General features: G+C 37.8%; 1 protein-coding gene across 1 annotated transcript; it reads left to right on the plus strand.

The window, feature by feature from the left end:
* The first annotated feature begins 8579 nt into the window (after nt 1-8579).
* Nucleotides 8580-21933, plus strand: BET1 (Bet1 golgi vesicular membrane trafficking protein). Its single transcript, XM_066353794.1, has 4 exons — nt 8580-8747; nt 15278-15402; nt 18717-18773; nt 20745-21933. The coding sequence occupies exons 1-4, from the start codon at nt 8729-8731 to the stop codon at nt 20898-20900; spliced, it is 357 nt and encodes a 118-aa protein (XP_066209891.1). The 5' UTR covers nt 8580-8728; the 3' UTR covers nt 20901-21933.
* Nucleotides 21934-22354: the final 421 nt, after the last annotated feature.

Genomic DNA, 22354 nt, shown 5'->3' on the forward strand with positions numbered 1-22354 from the left:
TCTTCCTCCCTTCTCTAACAGTGGTTGATCCCAACAGCACTTTCCAAAGAACTTCTGCATGCTAATCTCCATAGTGGATGTGGAGGTGGCTTCCCAGGAAACCTAACCAGGAATGTTACAAACTGAATATCACTTGATACCTGTTGTAGAGAAGATTGGGGAAAGCAGACAAAAAACATGGTTTTAATTATGGGAGTAATGCTAGGCAAAACACACATTTTCAATTTACAACGTTAAGATTACCACGTTATAGTAAACAGCACTGCACATTGTGATCATCCAGCATTTCATCTGTTACAAATTTGCTGTTTTCTTTAAGAGAGTTACAACAATGCTATGTAACTAGTCTGATTTAAATAGCCTGTGGTGAGGCCCAAGCCTTGTTAATTTTTCTTCTCCTTTTTTCTTAAGCTTTTGCATTTTTACTATGTGTTTCATATCAACATAAGAAGAAACCTAATTCTGGATTATGTCAGTACACAATGTAATGACTTTTCACAAAGTTAATACTCTCTCTCTCTCTCTCTCTCTCTCAGAGAGAGAGAGAGAGAGAGAGAGAGAGACCATATATATATATATGGTCTACCAGAAAGTTATGTCTGTTTCTATCACAAGTTTCGACACGTAAGCATGTTTACTTGGTGCATGTGTGCCTCTCTATTTCTATCACTTAATGTATACATACTGACGTAGCAAATTAACTAAAACAAAGTTGATTCACGTTAGTCTTATGTGTGAAGCGATAGTGTACCCATGGCTACTGATCAAATTCATTTACGCCACTGTATTGTATACGAATTTCAACAAGGAAGAAATGCTACAGAAGCATGTAGAAATTTATTGAAAGTGTTTGGTGAAGGTAAAGTTTCTGATAGGACATGCAGAAGATGGTTTGAAAAATTCGAAACAGGTGATTTTGACCTTTCTGATAAGCCACGTTCTGGGCGACCATCTTTGATCGATGACGATGTTGTTAAGACCATGTTGGAGCAAGATCCTTTTCTGACAACATCAGAGATCGCAGAAAGGCTTAATTCAGCTCAGCAAACCATTTCAGACCATATTCGGAAGATAGGATTGGTGTGGAAATATATTATTTAGTAAAGTTTATTGACGGTAAGAAAAATTTGTATTTTGTTCTATTCCAAAAACGGACAGAACTTTCTGGTAGACCTTATATATATATGCACCATATAATATATATATTTATTACATATATTTATCATAATATATATTTATTATATAATATAATACTATATAATATAAATAGAACATTACCAGTATTTCAGAGATACTTTTGACACCTGCTAGTTATTCTAAAAGTTGTTTTGCCTTTCTTTGAACTTTATGTCAATGAAATCATACTTGCTAAATATGCTTGCTTCATCAAGTTTCTTTCACTGAATAATAATATTTTTGAGATTCATCTATGCTGTTGTATGAGGATTTTTTATTCCCATTCCATATAATTCTAAGGTACACAGTCACCACACTTGACCCATTTCTTCTGTGGATGGACAATGGCATTGTTTCTGGGTTGTTACTTTAAGACACATTGCAAATATGATCATTCTTTTTATTGTGTGTAGGTACACCTTTCTCTTAGTATATGCATAAAAAAAGAGCCTTGGCCAAATAGCTCTGTTGGACAAAGCGTGGTTCTGAGGTTCTGGTTGGGTCACATACAGGAACAGATTGATGTTCCTGTCTCTCTCTTTCTCTTACTCTCCCTCTAAAATCAATAAGTTAAAAAAAGGAAATGAGGTTCTTGGACATGTGTATATTTCAGCTTTAGCAGAAATTGTTAACTTATCCAGCAGTTATGCAGATTTACACATCCACCTGTAGCATTTGAAGGTTCTGGTTGCTACACATCCACATCTCTAGCAGCACTCAGCCAACTGTGTATGTATGATATATATATATATATATATATATATATGTATTATATATATAAAATATATGTATATATATGTTCTATATAATATGTGTTATTATATATAAAATATGTTGTATATAATATATAGCTTATATATATAGTAATTTTGGAGGTGGTGCAGTGTTATCTCATGGTTTTTATTTTCATTTTTCTGATGATGTTGAGCAACATTTCAAATATATTTTGGCCATTTGGATATCCTCTTTTGTGAAGACTTTTTAAAATTTTTTGCCCATTTTCTCCTATTGAATTGACTGTCTTTTCCTTTTTAATTTGCCAGAAGTTCTTTATACATTCTTTGTATAAGTTCTTTGCCAAATACATGTACTACAAATATTCCATTCCATTCAGTGACTTGTCTTCTACTTTTTTAATGATGTTGCTTCAGGAGTTCTTTTTTTTCCCATAGTTATTTTATTGCAATAGATTAAGTTTTTTTAATTAAATTTTTTAAAATTTACTTATTATTTTAGAGAGGAGAGACAGAGAGAGAGAGAGAGAGAAGGGGGAGGGAGGAGCAGGAAGCATCAACTCCCATATGTGCCTTGCCTGGGCAAGCTCAGGGTACTGAACCAGCGACCTGAGTGTTTTCAGGTTGATGCTTGGTCCACTGCACCACCACAGGTCAGGCAGGAGCTCTTATTTTTAATGTAATGATGTTTATCAAATTTTCCCTTCTTGGCTAATGCTTTTTATGTTCTGTTTAAGAAATCCTTTCCATCCCAAAGATATGTATCTTTTTATTTTCTTAATGTTTTATTTTATCTTTCATTTTAGGTCTATAATACATCTCAAATTAAATTTATATAATGAGGAGGTAGGGGTAATTATTCTTTTTATCATGTGAAAATATATTGAATTACTGTTATTTATTGAAAAAATTTCTTTTGTTCTATTGTACAAGTATCACCTTTACATAAGTCAAGTGACTGTATACATGTATATTGTATATGTATATATGTATATTGTATAAATATATGTATATTGTACAATACAATATATGTATAGTGTACAAAGTTGAGAAGTCTTGCCATATAGCTGTACCATAAAGCAAATCAGGAAGAGTACATCAGTACAAATCAGTCACAGAAAAAAAATTACTGAGAGCATGAATAAATTAAAAAAAGAACAGACTTGATCCTCCTGGAATATGGGTAGCAAATGACAATGATTCTTGGTACAAGAATTAAATCATTCTAATGCTATCTCGTGCATTGAAGCCATTAAATTCAGTATTGAATCTATACAAAGTTGATCAGCTCAGCTGACTACAGGATTCTGGTGACAAATAGACATGGTGACAAGTTGGATCTTTTGAACTCTGCGTAGTCTACTTCTACGTCAATGCATTAAGTCTAATTGAATTGAGACAATTTGAGACCATCTTGACACAGTTTGGCCCAATTCTAGAAATCAAGGGTAATGTATCATTGTGTGCAATAAAACAGAAAAATTAAGGAAATGTTTTCTACATAAAATCTGATGGTATATTTCAACCCATGGACAACTTATGAAATGTTTTGTCTCTAATATATGCATAACTAATCTGCACTAATGGGAAACCAAGTCAGTGAGTGGAGTAATAAAATAACATGTCTGTCAAAGTGTCTAATAGTGCTGTGCAAATAAAACTAAGTTGTCTACTTCGTTTTTCTTTTTGTACTTTGAATGTATCAATGTAATAATTCATATTGAATACTTCTTAAATAATAAATGCCATTAAAATAAAATGACTATAACCTGAGTAAATGATTTTTTGAGTGATAGGTAATATAGAAACTTTTAAAACATACAACACCAGTATTTCCTAGGCACTAGAGATTAAACCTATCATCTTTAATCTAAAATGATGTTTTAGAAATGTCAAAGATGTTTCTAAAATCGGAATATTAAAAGGGCAACCTATGCAAAGTACCCATTTTGAAACATAGCTCTACTGTGGGTCCAGACATTCAAGAAAAAAAAAATCAAAGCTACGGATTAACTGACATTAAGGAAAGAATTATTTCCCAGAGTGAAGTCTTACTAACACATCAGAATTACTGGAAGATGAAACACCTTGGAGTAAAACACAAGCAAAAGCCCCATGCCTATCATCACAGTCTGTCACTCAGGTTAGCTATGATCATGGCCATAATGAAATTTTTTTCTACTGCCTGTACATGCCAACTCACAACAATTTCATTCATCTGTGGCCCCTTAACTACTTACTGGTAACAGAAACCAACTTGGTGGGTGGCTTGGAAGAATTGTGTAACTTACAGCCTCTTTTCTTCCTTCTTCTCTTCTTTTTCTTCTCTCTTTCTCTTCCTTCTTCTCTTACTCTGTTTTCTTGCTTCCCTGTAAAGTTCACTGCTCAGTAATCTCACCTTGATCACTCCCTACCTGTGGATATGTCTGGCCTCTGAATTCACTCACTTTCTTTTTCTCTACCAATTACAGCCCCATGGCCTTTGAAGATTTCTCTCTGAAGATCATGGCCAGTTTCATGGGTGTGCACCTTGACCCCTTTCTAGAAGAGCTTCGTGCTTAGTATAATGCTCCATTGTCACTATCTTGAAATTTTTAATTTTATCTTGAGCTTGTGTTTTGTAAATGAAGTCTAGTGGAATAATGGAGCAGGCATATAAGCAGAGGAAGTACGTGGAACATACATATTCATTGTTCCTCGCCACCCCATTCACATGTAACATCTGCAATGCTCCATGGGCAAAAAAATTCCAGTAGACTCATGATGCATGGGAATTTTGCAAAACTCAAAGTAAGTACAAGGTAAATGTGTTAAGTTTGTGACTGAGGAAGTGTGGGTACTGACGACCCCCAAAAGCCACACATTCTTCTTGGACCAGAACTTCTTCTGCAGAAAGAAAACATCCAAGGAATCGTATCATATTATTTCTTCCTCATCTTACTTTCTTGTTTTAGCCAGTTATGTTGAAAATGATGCCATAGAAGAAAAGCAAAAGATAGGGAAGCCCAAACTTCCTTTTCTTTTCAGTTTCTCCTAACACATCGATAACCTGAAAGTAAAGTGTAGCCTATCAAGATCAATTGCACATCAGGACATGTAATAGAAACAGTCAAGTTAGATTTGTGCAGTGTTTCAACAAAATGCATATTCATGTAAGAGCTCGAAATTGTGTGATTTCGATGATTTCACATATGAGTTAAATGCTTTTATGTTAGCATTTAAAACTGTGTCATTGCATAACAGAAAGATAAGGAGTAAAAGTGATGCTAATCACTTAAAATTTATTTTTCTTTACTTAGAGCAGCGGAATTCCGATGGCTTTGGGTGACCCCTGTGTTTTGGTCATTCGACTCCTGCCGGGGTTGCGACCCACAGGTTAAGAACCGCTGACTTAGAAGAACATTAAATAGCAAACAAAACACCATGACAAGCTGGGTTAAGGGAAGATTGTGAAAAAGAAAAAGCTTTATTTTCTTGTACCTTAACTGAACTTTCTTCTGCTTTTAAATGAGAGATTCTGAGTTTTCCTTTTGTACTGGGTCCCACAAATCATGCAGTTGGTTTTACTGAAGACTTTTCGGTTGGAACTGTGTGCCTCGTTTTTACTAATTAAAGCTAAGAAGCATTACATCAGTGCTATAACATCCCTAAATTATGGAAAGAGAAGATCAGATTGGTGGCTCATTGACAAAGCCTTGAAAATATTTTTGAGTTCTCAAGGACTTATAAGAAAAATATTTTAAAAATTCTATTTCTTCTTTAATGAAGTTGCTTTATTTTAACATGAGACTTTTTAAAAAAATGTGGTTTTTTTCCTACTCGTTTTTACTATTTCAGATGTACTATGGATTACATAGACTTTGGCCAATGGAGGAACTACAATAACCCTGTGTTTTCTGGGCTGGGGTGGGAACCTTACCACAATTCTATTTTCTAGCATAAATGTGTTTTAAGTGTGAAATAACTGATGTACAGTACATATTAACTTTTGTTTCAGAGACTGTTTTAAGTCAAGAGCTATTTGATTTTAGTTTACATTTTCTTACAGTTCAAATATGATGGTTGATACACTGAGTTTGCTTAATGATGAAAAATTTTGTCAATGTTTATTTAGTTTTGAGAACTTTGTGTGCTGTTTTCCATGGGTTGGCCATGAAATTTGGCCAGAAAGAGGCAAAATAAATGGTCTGAAAGCAGACAAATGGGAAAAAGGAAGTTTCATACTTTGTACCAAGATTCAGATAATTTCTGCTCATATTCTTACTTCTGTAATTACTACAAGGGATACTTATTTTAAGTCATTTTTAGTTATTTACTTCCTAAAGACCCCCAAAGATGAGATATATTCTGTAAAGTTATCCTATGAGAATAGATAAAATGTTCTAAATGCTATTAATTTCCAAGAATTTTATTTATTTATTTCCTTCAGTAAGAAGAGTTAGGAATTTTAATTTTAAAAGAAAAAGAAAACAGAAAATAATAAAAGTATAAAGAATTCCCTCTAGTCTCTATGTCTACTGTGGCCACATTTAATATTTATCCTTCTGTATATTAAATTCATTATTTTTGGCCTGACCTGTGGTGGCGCAGTGGATAAAGCGTCGACCTGGAAATGCTGAGGTCGCCAGTTCGAAACCCTGGGCTTGCCTGGTCAAGGCACATATGGGAGTTGATGCTTCCAGCTCCTCCCCCCCCCCCACCGTCTCTCTCTTCTCTCTCTCTCTCTCTCCCTCTCTCTCTCCTCTCTAAAATGAATAAATAAAATTAAAAAAAATTCATTATTTTCTACTCATCTTTTGAATGCACAATCTTCTCAGATAGGATCACCCTAATTTGAAGCTGGCAACCGTAGCAATAAACAACTATTAGGAATTTTAGATCATAAGCTGAATATAAACCAGCTTTCTTGTCTTGACTTATATTCTTGATATACTTTTCTTTCTTTTAACTGTATTTTATTCTTATATCTACCTACCAGGTAAAGTAAGTAGTTTATAAAGAGGACAAGTACACATGTAATTTAAATAATCTGTTTTGGTAAATTTACCATTCAACTTTTAAAAATCGCATTTATATGAAAAAGCAGGGCTCTAGCCAGTTGGCCAGCATGTGGATGTTTTAGGTTTGATTCCTGGTCAGGGCACACAGGGGAAGTGCTCATCTGCTTCTCCACCCTTCCTCTTCTTGCTTCTCTTTCTCTCTCTGTCTCTTCCTCTTTTCCCCTCCTATAACCATGGCTGATTCCAGTGAGTTGGCCCCGGGCACTGAGGATGGCTCCATGACCTCAGCCTTAGGCTCTATGAAGAGCTCATTTGCTGAGCAACAGAGCAACCTTCCAGATGGGCAGAGCATCACCCCCTAGTGGGCTTGCCGGGTGGATCCCAATCAGGGCACATGCAGGAGTCTGTCTCTGCCTCCCCTCCTCTCACTGAATTAAAAAAAAAAAGAGAAAGGAAACCACCTTTCTTAAATTAGATGATTTTTCTGACATGTTTTTATTATAGAACATGTGTACTTTTAACAGAAGAGACTGTCACAGAGTGTAAGAAAAAAAGAAAGCTTTGCCATCAATCATTTCTCTTACTGAACCTTCAGTGTTTATTTGTAGTATTTGTTCCTGATGCAATCTTTAATTCCATCGCTTTTAGAGAAGGGTGGTTTATTTTATTTATACGAAGACTATTTTCCTCTCAAAATGCCATTGCATTAAGTTTATTTCCCAGGTTAATAACTTTTATTAAAAATTGTTTTTGTGTGGACTTTACAAAATCAACCTGAAGGCAGAGATTTATCTGTCACTGCTATAGTCAACGTTCATATTGGGAGAGTATGAGGGAAATGATCAGAGATTGCATTTTCAGAAATCTCTAGCATGGAGATTATTCCATTGTCAGACAGCAGCAACAAAACTGCAAAACACTCAGTGTTTTTTGAGCATTTATTGTATATCTGATTTAAAAAGAAAACACTTTATTTCATTAACATTATGACAATCCTGTGAAATAAAATGAAATTCTAGGACTAGCCTTAATTTCAGTACCACCCTCACCTGCCAACAAGCTTTTAGCTCCTTACTTCAGTTGGCACATTATCATGTGTAAATAATATTTCAGTATCCTCTGTGTAAGTTAAAAGAAGTCAAAGGAAGTAGGAGTCCTTAGCTCCCTCAACTAATACCAGGGATCTTTCTAGAAATGCAAACAATCCAGTAACCGGAAACTTGACTGGATGACTCGTCACAAATCCTTAACCTTCATCCTTCCCTTATGTGGGCTCAGATTTCTTCTGTGTGTGATCAGAAACTTGGTTCAAGTTTCTTCGCCTTTCCTGAACTGACGTTGGAGATGAAACACAGAATTAGGAAAGTTAAGTCAATCATCCAATCATGGTCTGGGAAAGGGTCGCTCTATTAGGGTAAACTTGGGGCTGACCAGCTAACAGCAAGCTCAAGTGAGGGCGCGAGCCCAGCGGCGAATCCAGAGTTGAAGACCTGAATCCCAAGGTCGGGTCGGAGCCTCGGTAACTCTCGTCCCTATTCGGAAAGCCCAGAGTCCAGTGCACTCGACACCCTGCCCTATCCCTGCATCTGGGACGAACTACATTTCCCAGAATGCCATTCAAGCCTCCTCGCAGGGAGCCAATGAGTGCCTGGGTGACGCAATCATCCCGCGCGATGTTTAGACTCGACTGATGTCGTGGCGCTTTAGGGGAAGAAGTTGGTGTTTTGCCGGGTCCTGGTCCTAAAGAAGTGGGCCTGCTGACCCCTGGCCCCTACCTACCCACCCCTCCGCCGTCTTTTTCCTCCCTCTTCTCGCAGGATGAGGCGTGCAGGCCTGGGTAAGGAGAGGGCTGAGGGTCGAAGTTCGGGGGCCCTGAATGCTGGGCTTGGGGACGCGGAGGAAGTCGGACGGGTCTTACATATGTCACTGGAATCTGGGTCGCAAAGCAGGATGTTTGGATGGGGTGCCAAGTGGGAACACATCATTTGTCCCAGATCCTAAGGGTTTCATAAATTTGGTTCAGTCCGAAGTTTGGACGGTAGGTTTAGAGAGTAGTGGAGGATTTGGAGGTGGGGTATGGACAGGTGACAACTCAGCCGTGAAGGCTTTTAGTGTAATCGACTTGACTCAGCGTGGTTATGAAAGTGCTTATTCCCCGAAACTCGCCTTGGGTTTCTTTCACCTTCTCTGCCGGCCCTGTATGTTAGTTTCTTCAGAAGCGAAATTGGAAGTGTGGCATGCGGCACACACTGCTACTAATAGTCATGTTAGTCTGGCAACAGTGAGTGACAAAGGTAAATGTACGTGTCATTACTGTTAAAGTCCGTGATGTGTAACATCGGGGTCAGAGGCCATTTTACCGAGATCATTTCTTAACTGAGCCTTGTTGCACTCTTAAGGCTGGAGAATGTGGTCAAGCTCGGTGACTTAGCATTGGGCCTTGGCCCTTTGGCTTAGGAAACGTAAGTTAGGCACAAGGACTTTTACTGGGCCATTATAATGCACAGGTGTTAAAACAGCATGCTCTGGTTCTGAAGTTCTCTATTAAGAGACGATTAAAAAAAAAAGAACTCTGCTTAATCAGCGTACAGTACACCTGAGAAAAATGTAGGAAATATTTGAAAAGAGATTTTACCTTTTTCAGTTGTTAAAAGATGTAAAAAGAAAAAAAAAAACTTTTTTGAAAGTGTCAGGTATTTAAAGTTAGTGAGAGTTACCATTAACTCTAGGCTTGTACATTGATTAATAGTTGTATGAGAGACAACTTTTGAAAAATATAGTTTTTATGGATACCTGGATCTTAGAAAGAAAGTGACCAGGTAAATTGTTGAGAAAAAATACCTAATCTTGCGCAAGTTTAGTTTTATATGCCTAAATGTTTTTCCTTTGTATCATTACTTAATGGCAAGAAACATTTATTGTGTACTTGAGTAAGCTCTAAATATTGTTATTTGGGGCCCTGTTTGTGCTCCCAAAGTTTCCAAGCTAGCTGATTATGTTCAAAGATAGATTACAGTGCAAGGTGGTAGTTATACATTCAAATGCCAGATAAGTTCTACAGATAGTGAATTTTTAGGGATTTCAGAAATAAAGTGCTGAGTACTTTGTGGAGACATAGAAACTTGAACTATATATAGCTTGAAGATAGAGCATGGGAGAGGTAAGTTCCAAACAGAAGGATGGAAAAAAATAAGCTGTAGGTCTACAGTTACGGATGGTATGGTATGTTGAAGGGATTATGCTCAGGCCAGTTTGATGGAACCAGAACTACTGCTGCATTATGGAGATCTTTGAGTGCCAGGCCAAGGACCCTTTGACTGTTTCCTTCAGCAGTGTGTCATGATAAATTGCATGAAAAGGGCTTGACAGGTGGTGGACAGATGGTGATACTCAGCCCTGATTGTACATTAGAATTATCTGTAGAGGTTTCAAGGAATTGTTACCTGGACCTCCTGCCTGCCCAGCTCAGACTAACCTAGAATCTCTTGGATAGATCCTTTTTCTTTTAAGCTCTCCTGTAGTTGAGAAGAAAGATGATGACTTAGATGTCTGTTGCTAGCATTGACATTGGCATGATGTGAGATTGGCATTCTTTTTTAAAAAATCTTGCTGCTTTTAAGTATCACTGTGTATTGACTTGGAATTTTAAACTTGGGATAAATAGTGAAGATGATAGATATTCATGTGGAGAAGCTGCCACACTTCACATGAATCTCTAAATGATTTGTCTCAGCTGTTGACAGAAACTGCCCCAAAGAAGAAGCATTCGTGTAAATGACAAAGGCAGAGGATGGATGACGTTGGCACTCACTAGCTTTCCTACAACTTTTTTTTCCTTTTTCCAAGTGAGAGGAGGGACGACTCCCACATGCACCCCAACTGGGACCCACCCGGCAACCTCCATCTGGGGCTGATGCTCTGCCCATTTGTGGCCATGCTTTAAACCAGGGGTCCCCAAACTACGGCCCGCGGGCCACATATGGCCCCCAGAGGCCATTTATCCGGCTCCCGCCGCACTTCCGGAAGGGGCACCTCTTTCATTGGTGGTCAGTGAGAGGAGCATAGTTCCCATTGAAATACTGGTCAGTTTGTTGATTTAAATTTACTTGTTCTTTATTTTAAATATTGTATTTGTTCCCTTTTTTTACTTTAAAATAAGATATGTGCAGTGTGCATAGGGATTTGTTCATAGTTTTTTTTATAGTCCGGCCCTCCAATGGTCTGAGGGACAGTGAACTGGCCTCTTGTGTAAAAAGTTTGGGGACCCCTGCTTTAAACCGAACTATTTTTAGGGCCTGCGGTGGAGGCTCCACAGAGCCATTCTCGGTGCCCAGGGCTGATGTGCTCGAACCAATTGAGCCATAGTTGCGGGAAGAGAAGAGAGAGTGAGAGAAGGGATAGAGGGAGGAGTGGAGAAGTAAATTGTTGCTTCTCTTGTGTGCCCTGACCAGGAATTGAACCCGGGACATCCACACGCGAGATCAAGGCTCTACCACTGAGCCAACCAGCCTGGGCTCCTACAACTTTTATAGAAGCTATTCACACAAAAAGAAGTAGCTAAGTTTGGAATAGCAACTCCTACAATTGTACTTGATATTTTTCTTTTTATATTGGGTAGATGATAGTGTGAGGAAAGTTTAAAACTCTTTAACAGGAGGAATGTGCATTGAAATATTGCTGGGTGATAAATAAAAATAATTTTTCTTTTAATAAATGGAACTCTAAAATTAAAATTAAGATAAGCAAAAGGGCAAAACAAAGAAATAAAGCCAATAGCCATTAATTTAGAAATGAATTCCTTGGTAAAGTTGTCAAGTGATTAAATTCAACCAGTCAGCAATTATTTACTAGACATATGTTTTACATTCAGAATCTTAGTCATAAGATAAGAAGACATATACCTTTTCTCCAAGGATTTTGGTCCTTATAGAGTTTATACAAAATATCATTAGTTGATGGAGTGAGAATGCAGTTTTAAATGATGGCTTTGGGGGAAAAGACTATGCTTAGTCACTTGGGTTCACTTTTATTATAGCACATTTGGCGAGCTTTATGATCATATTTCAACAGTTGAGGGAAATTTGGGGGAATGTAACTCTTTCTCCTCTGGAACATATGTGTTTAACATTTTGTATGTGTGTGTGTTTATTCAGCGAGAGGAGGGGAGGCAGAGAAAGACATGTGGCCCACCAGGATCCACCAGGCAAGCCCACTAGGGGGTGATGCTCTGCCTATCTGGAGCATTGCTCCATTGCTCTGGACCTGAGCTCTTCTTAGCACCTGAGGTGGAGACCATGGAGCCATCCTCAGCGTCTGGGGCCAACTTGCTCCAATCAAGCCATGGCTGTGGGAGAGGAAGAGTGAGGGGAGAGAGAGAAGTGAGAGGGTGAAGGGTGGAGAAGCAGATGGGTGCTTCTCCTATGTGCCCTGACTGGGAATCTAACCCCTGACATCTACACTCTGGGCTAATGATGCTCTGCTTCTGAGTCAACTAGCCAGGGCTGTGTTTTTTGTTTTTGTTTTGTTTTGTTTTTAGTGTAGTTTGTGTATGTGTCTGCTGCATAAGAAGTACTCATTAGGTATAGGGAATATAGAATTATGAGACACTGTCTCAGCCCTCAAAGAAGGTTGTGATTCCATTCTTAACAAAGGCAAGCACATTCAAAGTTGAATAACAGTGAATTCAGATTCTATTCATTACTTCACTTGTAAGTATCTTTATCTATCTATATTGTGTGTGTACGTGTGTGTGTATGTGTGTGTGTGTGTGTGTGTGTGTGTGTATAGCCATGAGTGAAACAAATTTAGTTTCTTCCCTTGGAGTGCAGTCTAGAGTGCAGTATTACTGTATGCAGTCAGAGCTGTAAGAATTCAAAGGAGGGAGTTTTGCTTTTTAGAGAAAAATGAGATTCGGGCTGTGCCTTGAAAGAGCTTCCTATTCACAGCTCAACCATCCTTCAACTACCAGCGCTGACTGCTACTTTCTGTCCTTCCAGCTCTCACTATCACTGCCATGCCATCTACTCTTTGAGTTTACTTGACCTCTAGTTATATATTCAATATAATCCCCTCCCCCATGTTCTCAGGGCTCTGTTGAAGCTACTACAATTCCTGTTCAGTCTAGAACCCATAATCCTGATCTTGAACCACTCTTGGCAAGTGATCTCAACCTCCTGGGATTCTGTCCCTCTGCAGCCCAGCACTGGAAATCTCCAACTTTCCTTTGTTTTTTATTGAATTTATTGGGGTGACATTGGTTAATAAAATTATATGGGTTTCAGGTATACAGTTCTATAATACATACATCATCTATATATAAGGTCTGCCGGAAAGTTCTGTCCGTTTCTATCACAACAAGTTTCGACACGTAAGCACATGTTTATTTGGTGCATTTGTGCCTCTCTATTTTTATCACGTAATGTATACATACTGACGTAGCAAATTAACTAAAACAAAGTTGATTCACGTTAGTCTTATGTGTGAAGTGATAGTGTACCCATGGCTACTGATCAAGTTCATTTACGCCACTGTATTGTATACGAATTTCAACAAGGAAGAAATGCCACAGAAGCATGTAGAATTGAAAGTGTTTGGTAAAGGTACAGTTTCTGATAGGACATGCAGAAGATGGTTTAAAAAATTTGAAACAGCCTGACCAGGCGGTGGCGCAGTGGATAGAGCGTCAGACTGGGATGCAGAGGACCCGAGTTCAAGACCCCGAGGTTGCCAGCTTGAGCTCATCTGGTCTGAGCAAAAGCCCACCAGCTTGAACCCAAGGTCGCTGGCCCCAGCAAGGGGTTACTCGGTCTGCTGAAAGCCCACGGTCAAGGCACATATGAGAAAGCAATCAATGAACAACTAAGGTGTTGCAACACGCAATGAAAAACTAATGATTGATGCTTCTCATCTCTCTCCGTTCCTGTCTGTCTGTCCCTGTCTGTCCCTCTCTCTGACTCACTCTCTGTCTCTGTAAAAAAAAAAAAAAAAAAATTTGAAACAGGTGATTTTGACCTTTCTGATAAGCCATGTTCTGGGCGACCATCTTTGATCGATGACGATGTTGTTAAGACCATGTTGGAGCAAGAACCTTTTCTGACAACATCGGAGATTGCAGAAAGGCTTAATTCAGCTCAGCAAACCATTTCAGACCATATTCAGAAGATAGGATTGGTGTGGAAATATATTATTTAATAAAGTTTATTGACGGTAAGAAAAATTGTATTTTGTTTCACTCCAAAAACGGACAGAACTTTCCAGTAGACCTTATGTTATATTGTGTTCTCCACCCCAAATCAAGTTTCCCTCCATCACCATTTATTCCCCCTGTACCCTTTCTACATCTCCCAAACCCCCAACTCTTGAGAAGTCTAACCATCGAGCTATAATGAACTCACTCAGGCTGATGAGCTCTTCTTTCACACATCCAAGAGGACTGAGACCACTAGTGTATATTGCCTCATCCAGGATTGTTTTATCCCCCTAGTAACCCTGTGTAGTCCACATCAGTTTTCTCCATTCTCTTTACTGTTCCCCTTCCCCTGAAATGATCCTCATTCTTACGTGGCAGCCGTTTCTTTTACTGAAAAAAATGGTGGTATCGATTATTTTTTTAATGTGGTTATATAACACTTAACTATGCTTTCCTTTTTCATCCCCCGCCCCCATGCATTCATCTGTGTATTCACTATCCAAGGCTCACTCTACCTGTTCACTTGCCTGATGAATATCATGGACTATATTAGCCAGTGGCAGGGACTGCATTCCTGCGCTCTCAGTGGAAGGTGCACTCCAAAGAGTAGCACCTAGAAAGAACCATGGATCTAACACATGGTGGCTCTCGAATATTTGTAGAGAACGAATGACAACCCTCTCTCAACTCTCGGTTGTATTATCCATAGTTACTCTAGCTCTGTTCTATGTATATAAGAGAGAGATGCCAACGAAGGACCTTCCTCTGCCATGAGCTCGCTCTTGCTATATTATCCTCTTTCTCTCTCCCTCACTCTTCACAGCCAAGCTTCTTCAGTGGGGAGTCGACGTTACGACTTTTTCAAAACATAGTCCTATGGAGCAGAAAATGTGCCCAGAATACCCTTGTACAGCAGCGCTTATTTTAGTGTGTTGTGGGCAGTCAGTAAGCAATCAATAAATGTGTGTTGAAATGAATTGAATTGAATATTCTTTGCTTAAAAGAGGGCATTGTAGGAACGTTCTGCTCTATTTAGTTATTTTAAAAATTCACTTGAAATGTAACTATTATTGACATGCATGGTCTGCAACGCCCTCCAGGGGTCTTTTTTGGTTCTTTCCTATCAAGGAAAAGTGGCTTGTTTTTGCTACAGCTGTACTTGTGATTGATCCTTGCAGGTGAAGGGGCACCCCCCGGCCACTATGGTAACTATGGCTATGCTAATAGTGGATATAGTGCCTGCGAAGAAGAGAATGACAGGCTCACGGAAAGTCTGAAAAGCAAAGTAATTGCTATAAAATCTGTAAGTATGTGACATGTTGAGTACTTTTAGATTTATATATTTATATGCACAAATATTATGTGTTTATACTATATACTAAGATATTCAGTTAGCCAAATAGTGTGGTTCAGTGAGGTACACTCAAAACTTATACATGATTTGAGTAGAATGGTTGAAAATGTGTTCAATCAATTGAATTGGAGGGGGTAGGGGTTGGAGAAAGGGTGTAAAAAGGGACAAATATAAGGTGACGGAAAATGATTTGACTTTGGGTGATGGGTATACAACCTAATCAACAGTTCAAGTGCTATAGAAATGTTTACCTGAAACCTATGTACTCTTCTTTTTTTTTTTTTTTTTTTTTGTATTTTTCTGAAGTTGGAAATGAGGAGGCAGTCAGACTCCCACATGCGCCCAAACGGGATCCACCCAGCATGCCCACCAGGGGGCGATGCTCTGCCCATCTGGGGCGTCGCTCTGTTGCAACCAGAGCCATTCTAGCACCTGAGGCAGAGGCCACAGAGCCATCCTCAGCGCCTGGGCCAACCTTGCTCCAATGGAGCCTTGGCTGCGGGAGGGGAAGAGAGAGACAGAGAGGAAGGAGAGGGGGAGGGGTGGAGAAGCAGATGGGCGCCTCTCCTGTGTGCCCTGGCCTGGAATCGAACCCGGGACTTCTGCACGCCAGGCCGACGCTCTACTACTGAGCCAACTATATGTACTCTTCTTACTGATCAATGTCACCCTGTTAAATTTAATTCTCTCAATAAAAAAAGAAATCACTATTTATTAAGTGAGTTTCTAAATGTTTAGAGAAAGTGCTGGCATAGAAGTTTCAAGAAATTGAAAAGACTTACTGAAGGATATAGAAGACAAAATTTCTTTAAGTCAAATAGCATTTGGGTGCTGTAAGTTTCCTTTCTGTGAAAAAGGTTTATTTTCCATCTAAATTAATAGAGTAAATTGTAATTTAAAAAAACATGGTACATTTGTTTATCTTTTATAAACTTCAGCTGGTTTTTGTGGTTGAACCTACAACACTGTGTGTTGTCTGTAGCGATGTCTTGTAGCGATAGCTTGGAGCGGTCTGTGTTCATAGCCAGCAGCTCTTCCCCTGACCCTTTCTGTTTCTCACCTCCTAAGTTACACATCTTAGTCTGCCATTTTTCTACCTTTCTTTTCACATCAGTCACCGAGCCTGACACTTCTTTCTACTGTTTCTATTTCTAAATACTATCCCTTGGTTTTATATTGGAAAAGTCTCTTAACCTATCTGTTCCGAATATTTTACATTTTCTGGTCTGAGCTACATACTGTCACCACAGTCATCTTTTTAGAGTATTTTTTAAGTTGCTTCCTACACTCTCAGATTTTGTTGACCTCCCATGATGTAAAAAATAAAGTTCACACTGTAGGTTGATCAAATAGGTCCTTTAAGATTGTCCACGGCTTTTCAGTCCTTACCTCCTGCATTTTCAGAATGTGTGTGTGCTCCTGCCAGACCAGTGAGAGTGCTTCCGTCCTAGGCACACTGGCGCTTTCCCATTTCCCTATCGGGATTGTGCTGTGCTTTGTCTTGGGTGTCTTCTCCCATTGGCTGAGTCTTGCCCATCTGAAAGGCTCTCTTTATTGCATCCCTTTTTGCCTCCAAGCTTTCCCCGATTACTACATCAAAAGTGACTTCTTTTCTTATGAACATAAGACCATTTGCACCATTTCCATAGCACTTAGTGTATAGTAATCTGCATTAGAGTCATTTGTATGTAAAGTACATTTACCAGAATGCAGGATTTTTCTGTTGTACTTATTTTTATATTCTACACAGCACCTAGTGTAATACCTTATCAGTTGTATTAAATTCAACATACTAAACAAAGAAATAAAAAAGGATGGTTTTAACAGTGTTTGTGATTGAGTCTGCATTACAGAAAAACATGCTACGTACTTATAGAGCATTAAGTAGTAGCTTATATTGCCAAAGCTTAATTGGTATTTCACTAGTTTTGGAAAATAGAATTGTAGTCAGCCTGGACACTATTATATTCTAAAATGAGTATTGTTTTCAAAGTCATACTAAATCAAAAGGTATTGATGTATGAATTAAGCTATATTGTATAATGTTAATAATTTAGGAAACAATATTTAGAGGAAGTTAAGAATTAAATGATTTAAAAAAAAACTCCATTGTTGATCATTTAGGCTCCTTGTTAGAAGAATGCTTCTCTTCCCCTGGAAACTTCTTTCTGTGGCAGGAATAATAGTTGTAGACAGGTGACTTGGGCAGTCAAGCTTTATAGTTACTTTATTATCTCACATTCTGATCTATAGAATTGTAGTATGGTTTCGTGTCAGTAAAACCCCATATTTTCACACAAAATAAGCTGAGAACAATATTTGCAATGATTTGCCAAGGTTTTGAGTAGTTGTGATTATATTTATTCAAAAATCTTGGAAGTGAAGTCTTTGATGAATTTGTCATGTAAAGTATTAAATAGGTGTTGATAGCTTTAGGTTTGAATAGCAGCCAGAACCGCTGACAGATATTTTGAGGCTTAGCCTCTTTTCTGCATAGCTTTAGAATGTGGCTAACACTAACTTGTAAATTTCTTTTCAATTTGTTATATTTTAAAGAAAAATACCATTACAATCTAAAGAAATAATCAATTTAGGCTTATATTCTTTTTTTTTTTTTTTTTAGATTTTATTTATTGATTTTACAGAGGGAGGAGAGAGGGAGGTGGTGGGGGAACACGAAGTGTCAACTCATAGTTGCTTCACTTTAGTTGTTCGCTGATTGCTTGTGGTGTGTACCTTGACCGGGCCAGCCCAGGGTTTTGAACTGGTGACCTCAGCGTTCCGGGATGACAACTTATCCACTGCGCCACCACAGTCCAGGCTTAGGCATATCTTCAAAGTAAAGTAATTTCAAAGGAAAATATTAAGTACTTATATCTGAATTTGAATTGATAATGCAGGTACTTGTATACATCTTTAAAAACATGAAGGGAAACAGATAAATGCGGTTGTGTGAAAAATATAGAGAAAAAACCATGCAAGGATAGAAGAATCAGAGTATGTACCAAAATTAAAAGATGGATTTGAATATTAAGATAAAATCCCAATGAAGAGCAGGAAAGCAATATCCTTGTTGGGAAGGAGTAGAAGTCCTGAATTTATTTTCTGTTAATCTCAGTGAAATGTATCAGAAAAAAAAGAGAGTATATTTTCTATTTCTAGAATACAGTTTTATTTGAGAAAATGTGTATATTTAAAATGGCGTATTTATAACACTTAAATATTTTTGTATGAAGAGTAATGTCTATGCTTTCTTCTTATAGCTTTCCATTGAGATAGGCCATGAAGTTAAAACTCAAAATAAATTATTATCTGAAATGGTAAGTGGGATTTTAACTTTCAGAATTTGATCTAATATTCTCAAAATTAGTCTGTTAATCAGGAATAATATCCTTTTGACATTTTGGAATAAGTCCAGAGATCGTAAGTCCTGGATTTTAGTCCATTTCTATCTAATTTGTTTAGAATAACTACAAAGTTCATTTTTGCCATGTGCTTATTTTTTCACCTTGCCTACCACACATAAGTAGGAGGAAGAAGTGGAAGCCAGTGTATCTTTAATCCTGTTTTTAGAAACACTGTTGAAGGTTCAGGACAGATGACTACTATTCTGAGTATTTTTAGAGATCTCAATGGATATAGACTGCCAAGTTATCAAAAAGCAATTTACATCCATCCAATATACCAAACACCTTGCACTTAATATAAGCCTATTTTTTGATGTCCTTAGGACCACTTCTGAATAAATCAGTAGGATTTTCTTTTCTTTCTTTTTAAGTGAGAGGAGGGAAGATAGACTCCTGTATGCATGCTGACCAGGATCCACCTGGCAACCCCTATTTTGGGCTGATGCTCAAATCAACCAAGCTGTTTTTAGCACCTGAGGCCAACTCTTGTACCAGCCGTATTATCCTCAGTGCCTGGGCCGATGCTCGAACCAATTGAGCCTCTGGCTGCGAGAGGGGAAAAGAGAGAGAACGGGGAGAGACATAGGGAGAGAAGCAGATGGTCGATTCTTCTGTGGGCCCTGACCAGGAATCAAACCTGGGACATCCATACCCTAGGCTGACAATTTGAACATAATAATATCCCAAAGCCTTTTCTTTCTAGTCTAAACAATCTCAGCAATATATACCTTTTCTTCTTTGAACCTCTTTCTTTTCCTTCACCTTTACTTTGAATGTCAGACTTCTCCAGACCTTCCCTAGTTGCTTTTAAAATTGTACTATCCAAAAATGAATATGGCATTGAAAGCAATGTTCCTATGAAGGTTGTGCATTAGAATCACATAGGGAACTTTGAAGATCTGTATGCCTGCTTCTCACTCCAGATAACTGAGTCAGAATTTCAAGGGTTATGTATTTTGAGAAAAGCATGTCAAATAATTCTGATACATAACCCTGCTGAAGAACTATAGATGTATAAATTGCTTGAGCTACCCAGAGCCTGAGTTCTACAAAGGCTGCCATGGTGTCAAGCCCCTTACATCTCAGGATACGGAGTTTTCTGTGAAGTGCAGTATTTCTAATCCATCCCTAGTCCTCAGCATAAGGACTTTTCCAGCTATGTTTTCACATGGTAGTTCTCTCTATTTGTATTTGTAGTTTTTATTTTATTTTACCACTTCTACATGATATCCTCTTATTTTTAATGGACTGTACCCAAAGTCAGCTATTTAAAGGATCTTAAAATTAAAAGTAAAGGTACGTTTAACTGCTAACTAACCATATTAAACTTTGGATAAATGGTTCACTGGGAAGCACACCATCTCACCTTGGAGATCATGCCCCAACAAACATCAGTAAACGATCGCTCTTCCGGCAGCTGGGAAGCTGGGGAGATGCGGCCACGCCAAGGGTATCGGGGCTCATTGTCCTCTCAGCCCTTGGACGCTCCCCCCAAGACCCTCAGTAAAATGGCTTAAGTTTCCCCAAAAAATAAAGTGGGAAAAATCCTGTATGATAGTAAACAAATACTTAACATTCATTGTTAATCTTTTTTAATCCACATAATTGAAATAAGACCTAAATAGTATGGTATTTTTAATTACTCTGGGGCTGAAGGAATGTTTATTGAATGATGGAAGAGCTTTTTATTCATTGAGAGAGTTACTCAGTTTTGCATGGAACAGTCAGGCTGATTATCCAAGTTATACAGGCTCCTGAACTGATTAAACACTAAAAATGTCATTAAAAATGTATTCTACAAACAATATATCCAGTTACTTAAATGTGCATATGTAGAGTGTGAGAATCTAAGCATTATATTTTGTTTTTCTTTTCTCCTCATAGGATTTACAGTTTGATTCTACAACTGGATTTCTAGGTAGAACTATGGATAAACTAAAGATCTTATCCAGAGGGAGCCAGACGAAGCTGCTGTGCTATATGATGCTGTTTTCATTGTTTGTCTTTTTTGTCATTTATTGGGTTATTAAACTGAGGTGATGCAAGTACGTGTGAGTTTGGAATTTGTTCCAGCGTAGTGACGTGAAGTACCACTTTGGTAAAAAATCATCGTCAGAACATTCCTAGTTTTCAAATACTATGGCTTTTTTTATCGAAGATTACTGAACTTTACTTTTTTTATAAATCAAATTAGATAATACAGTGCCCTTTGAATACTGTTTGTTAATGACTTATGTGTGCCCCTATTTTCAGGGGCATTGAGATAGCCAAAAGTCATTCTGGCCCTAACAGTACTTTTCCTATTGTTTGCTGTCAGACTAAATGGCAGTATAATCTGTTGCTGCCATAAATGTAGGTTTATGTTCCGTGTAAAGAAGCTAGTGGGAGAAGACGAGAAGAGCCTGGTGCTGAGCTCTTGGGGTGGTGAACAGTTTGTGGTGGAACGCTCACTAACTATTCTCCAGAGCTGACATCAGCTCTAATGATGTACTCACTTTTCCTCCTTTATTTGGTTAATTTGTAGGCGGATTTCTTTTTATCTACAGTTTTTTCTAATAAATTTTGATTATATGACTTCTCCTTCCCCTTTGCCCAAGGACTTTATTCTCTAATAAAGCTTGGTATTTTGGCATATTTTCTAGTAAGGTGTATTACAAATGTATATCAGTATAATAGTTATGTTATTTTATATGAACTTTATACATACCATTGACTTGGCTTAAAATAGTTTTATGATTTTAGCTACTTGGACCGTTTGGTTATCATTTGTGACAGAATAATGTGAAGTTAAAGTAATTGCTAAGCTCTGAATGGAAATAACACATTCAAGTGAATTAATTGCCTCTGTCTTATTATTTGCTCAAAATAGATAAATGAAAGGACTCAGTATTGAACTTGGGGTTAAGAATATTGTTGCTTTAATCCAGTATATTTGTTTATAGAAAGCAAAACAAAGGTGGAATGTTGAGTGGGAAAAAATATTAAAATGTTCTTAAATGCTTTGTTTTGCTCCTATTTTGGAATTTATCCATTTATGATCTCCAAAAAATAAATATTTAATGAAATAAATTAATCAACCTTGTTGCTTCTTTATTCAAGTCTTATATTTTTACATAGAACCTGAGAAATGATCCTGAAAACTCAGATTCCGAGCACAGTGAGGAAAAGTTAACATATAATATTTGTAGTATTTCAGAATTTCTGCAAGATAAATTATGACTATGGTTTCAAAAATATTTAATTTTTAAGTATTTTTAGTTATATATCTATTACTGGTTTTGCAAGACATTTTGTTCATCCCTAATTACCTATCAATTCAGATCCCATGTGTTCTGCTAAAACACTAGAACGGAGAGGGCTTAAGTGACTTGAGCGGGAGCCACCTGGGGTGTGAGGAGGGACACACAGGCTTGGGTTAGATCTGGGTTCAGATCTTTATTTCTGCACTTGCTCAGTGTTTTAGAACCTGTTGCTTCTTCAAACCTCCTATTTCA

The sequence above is a fragment of the Saccopteryx leptura genome, chromosome 12 (assembly GCF_036850995.1).
Source record: "Saccopteryx leptura isolate mSacLep1 chromosome 12, mSacLep1_pri_phased_curated, whole genome shotgun sequence".
Lineage (NCBI taxonomy): Eukaryota > Metazoa > Chordata > Mammalia > Chiroptera > Emballonuridae > Saccopteryx > Saccopteryx leptura.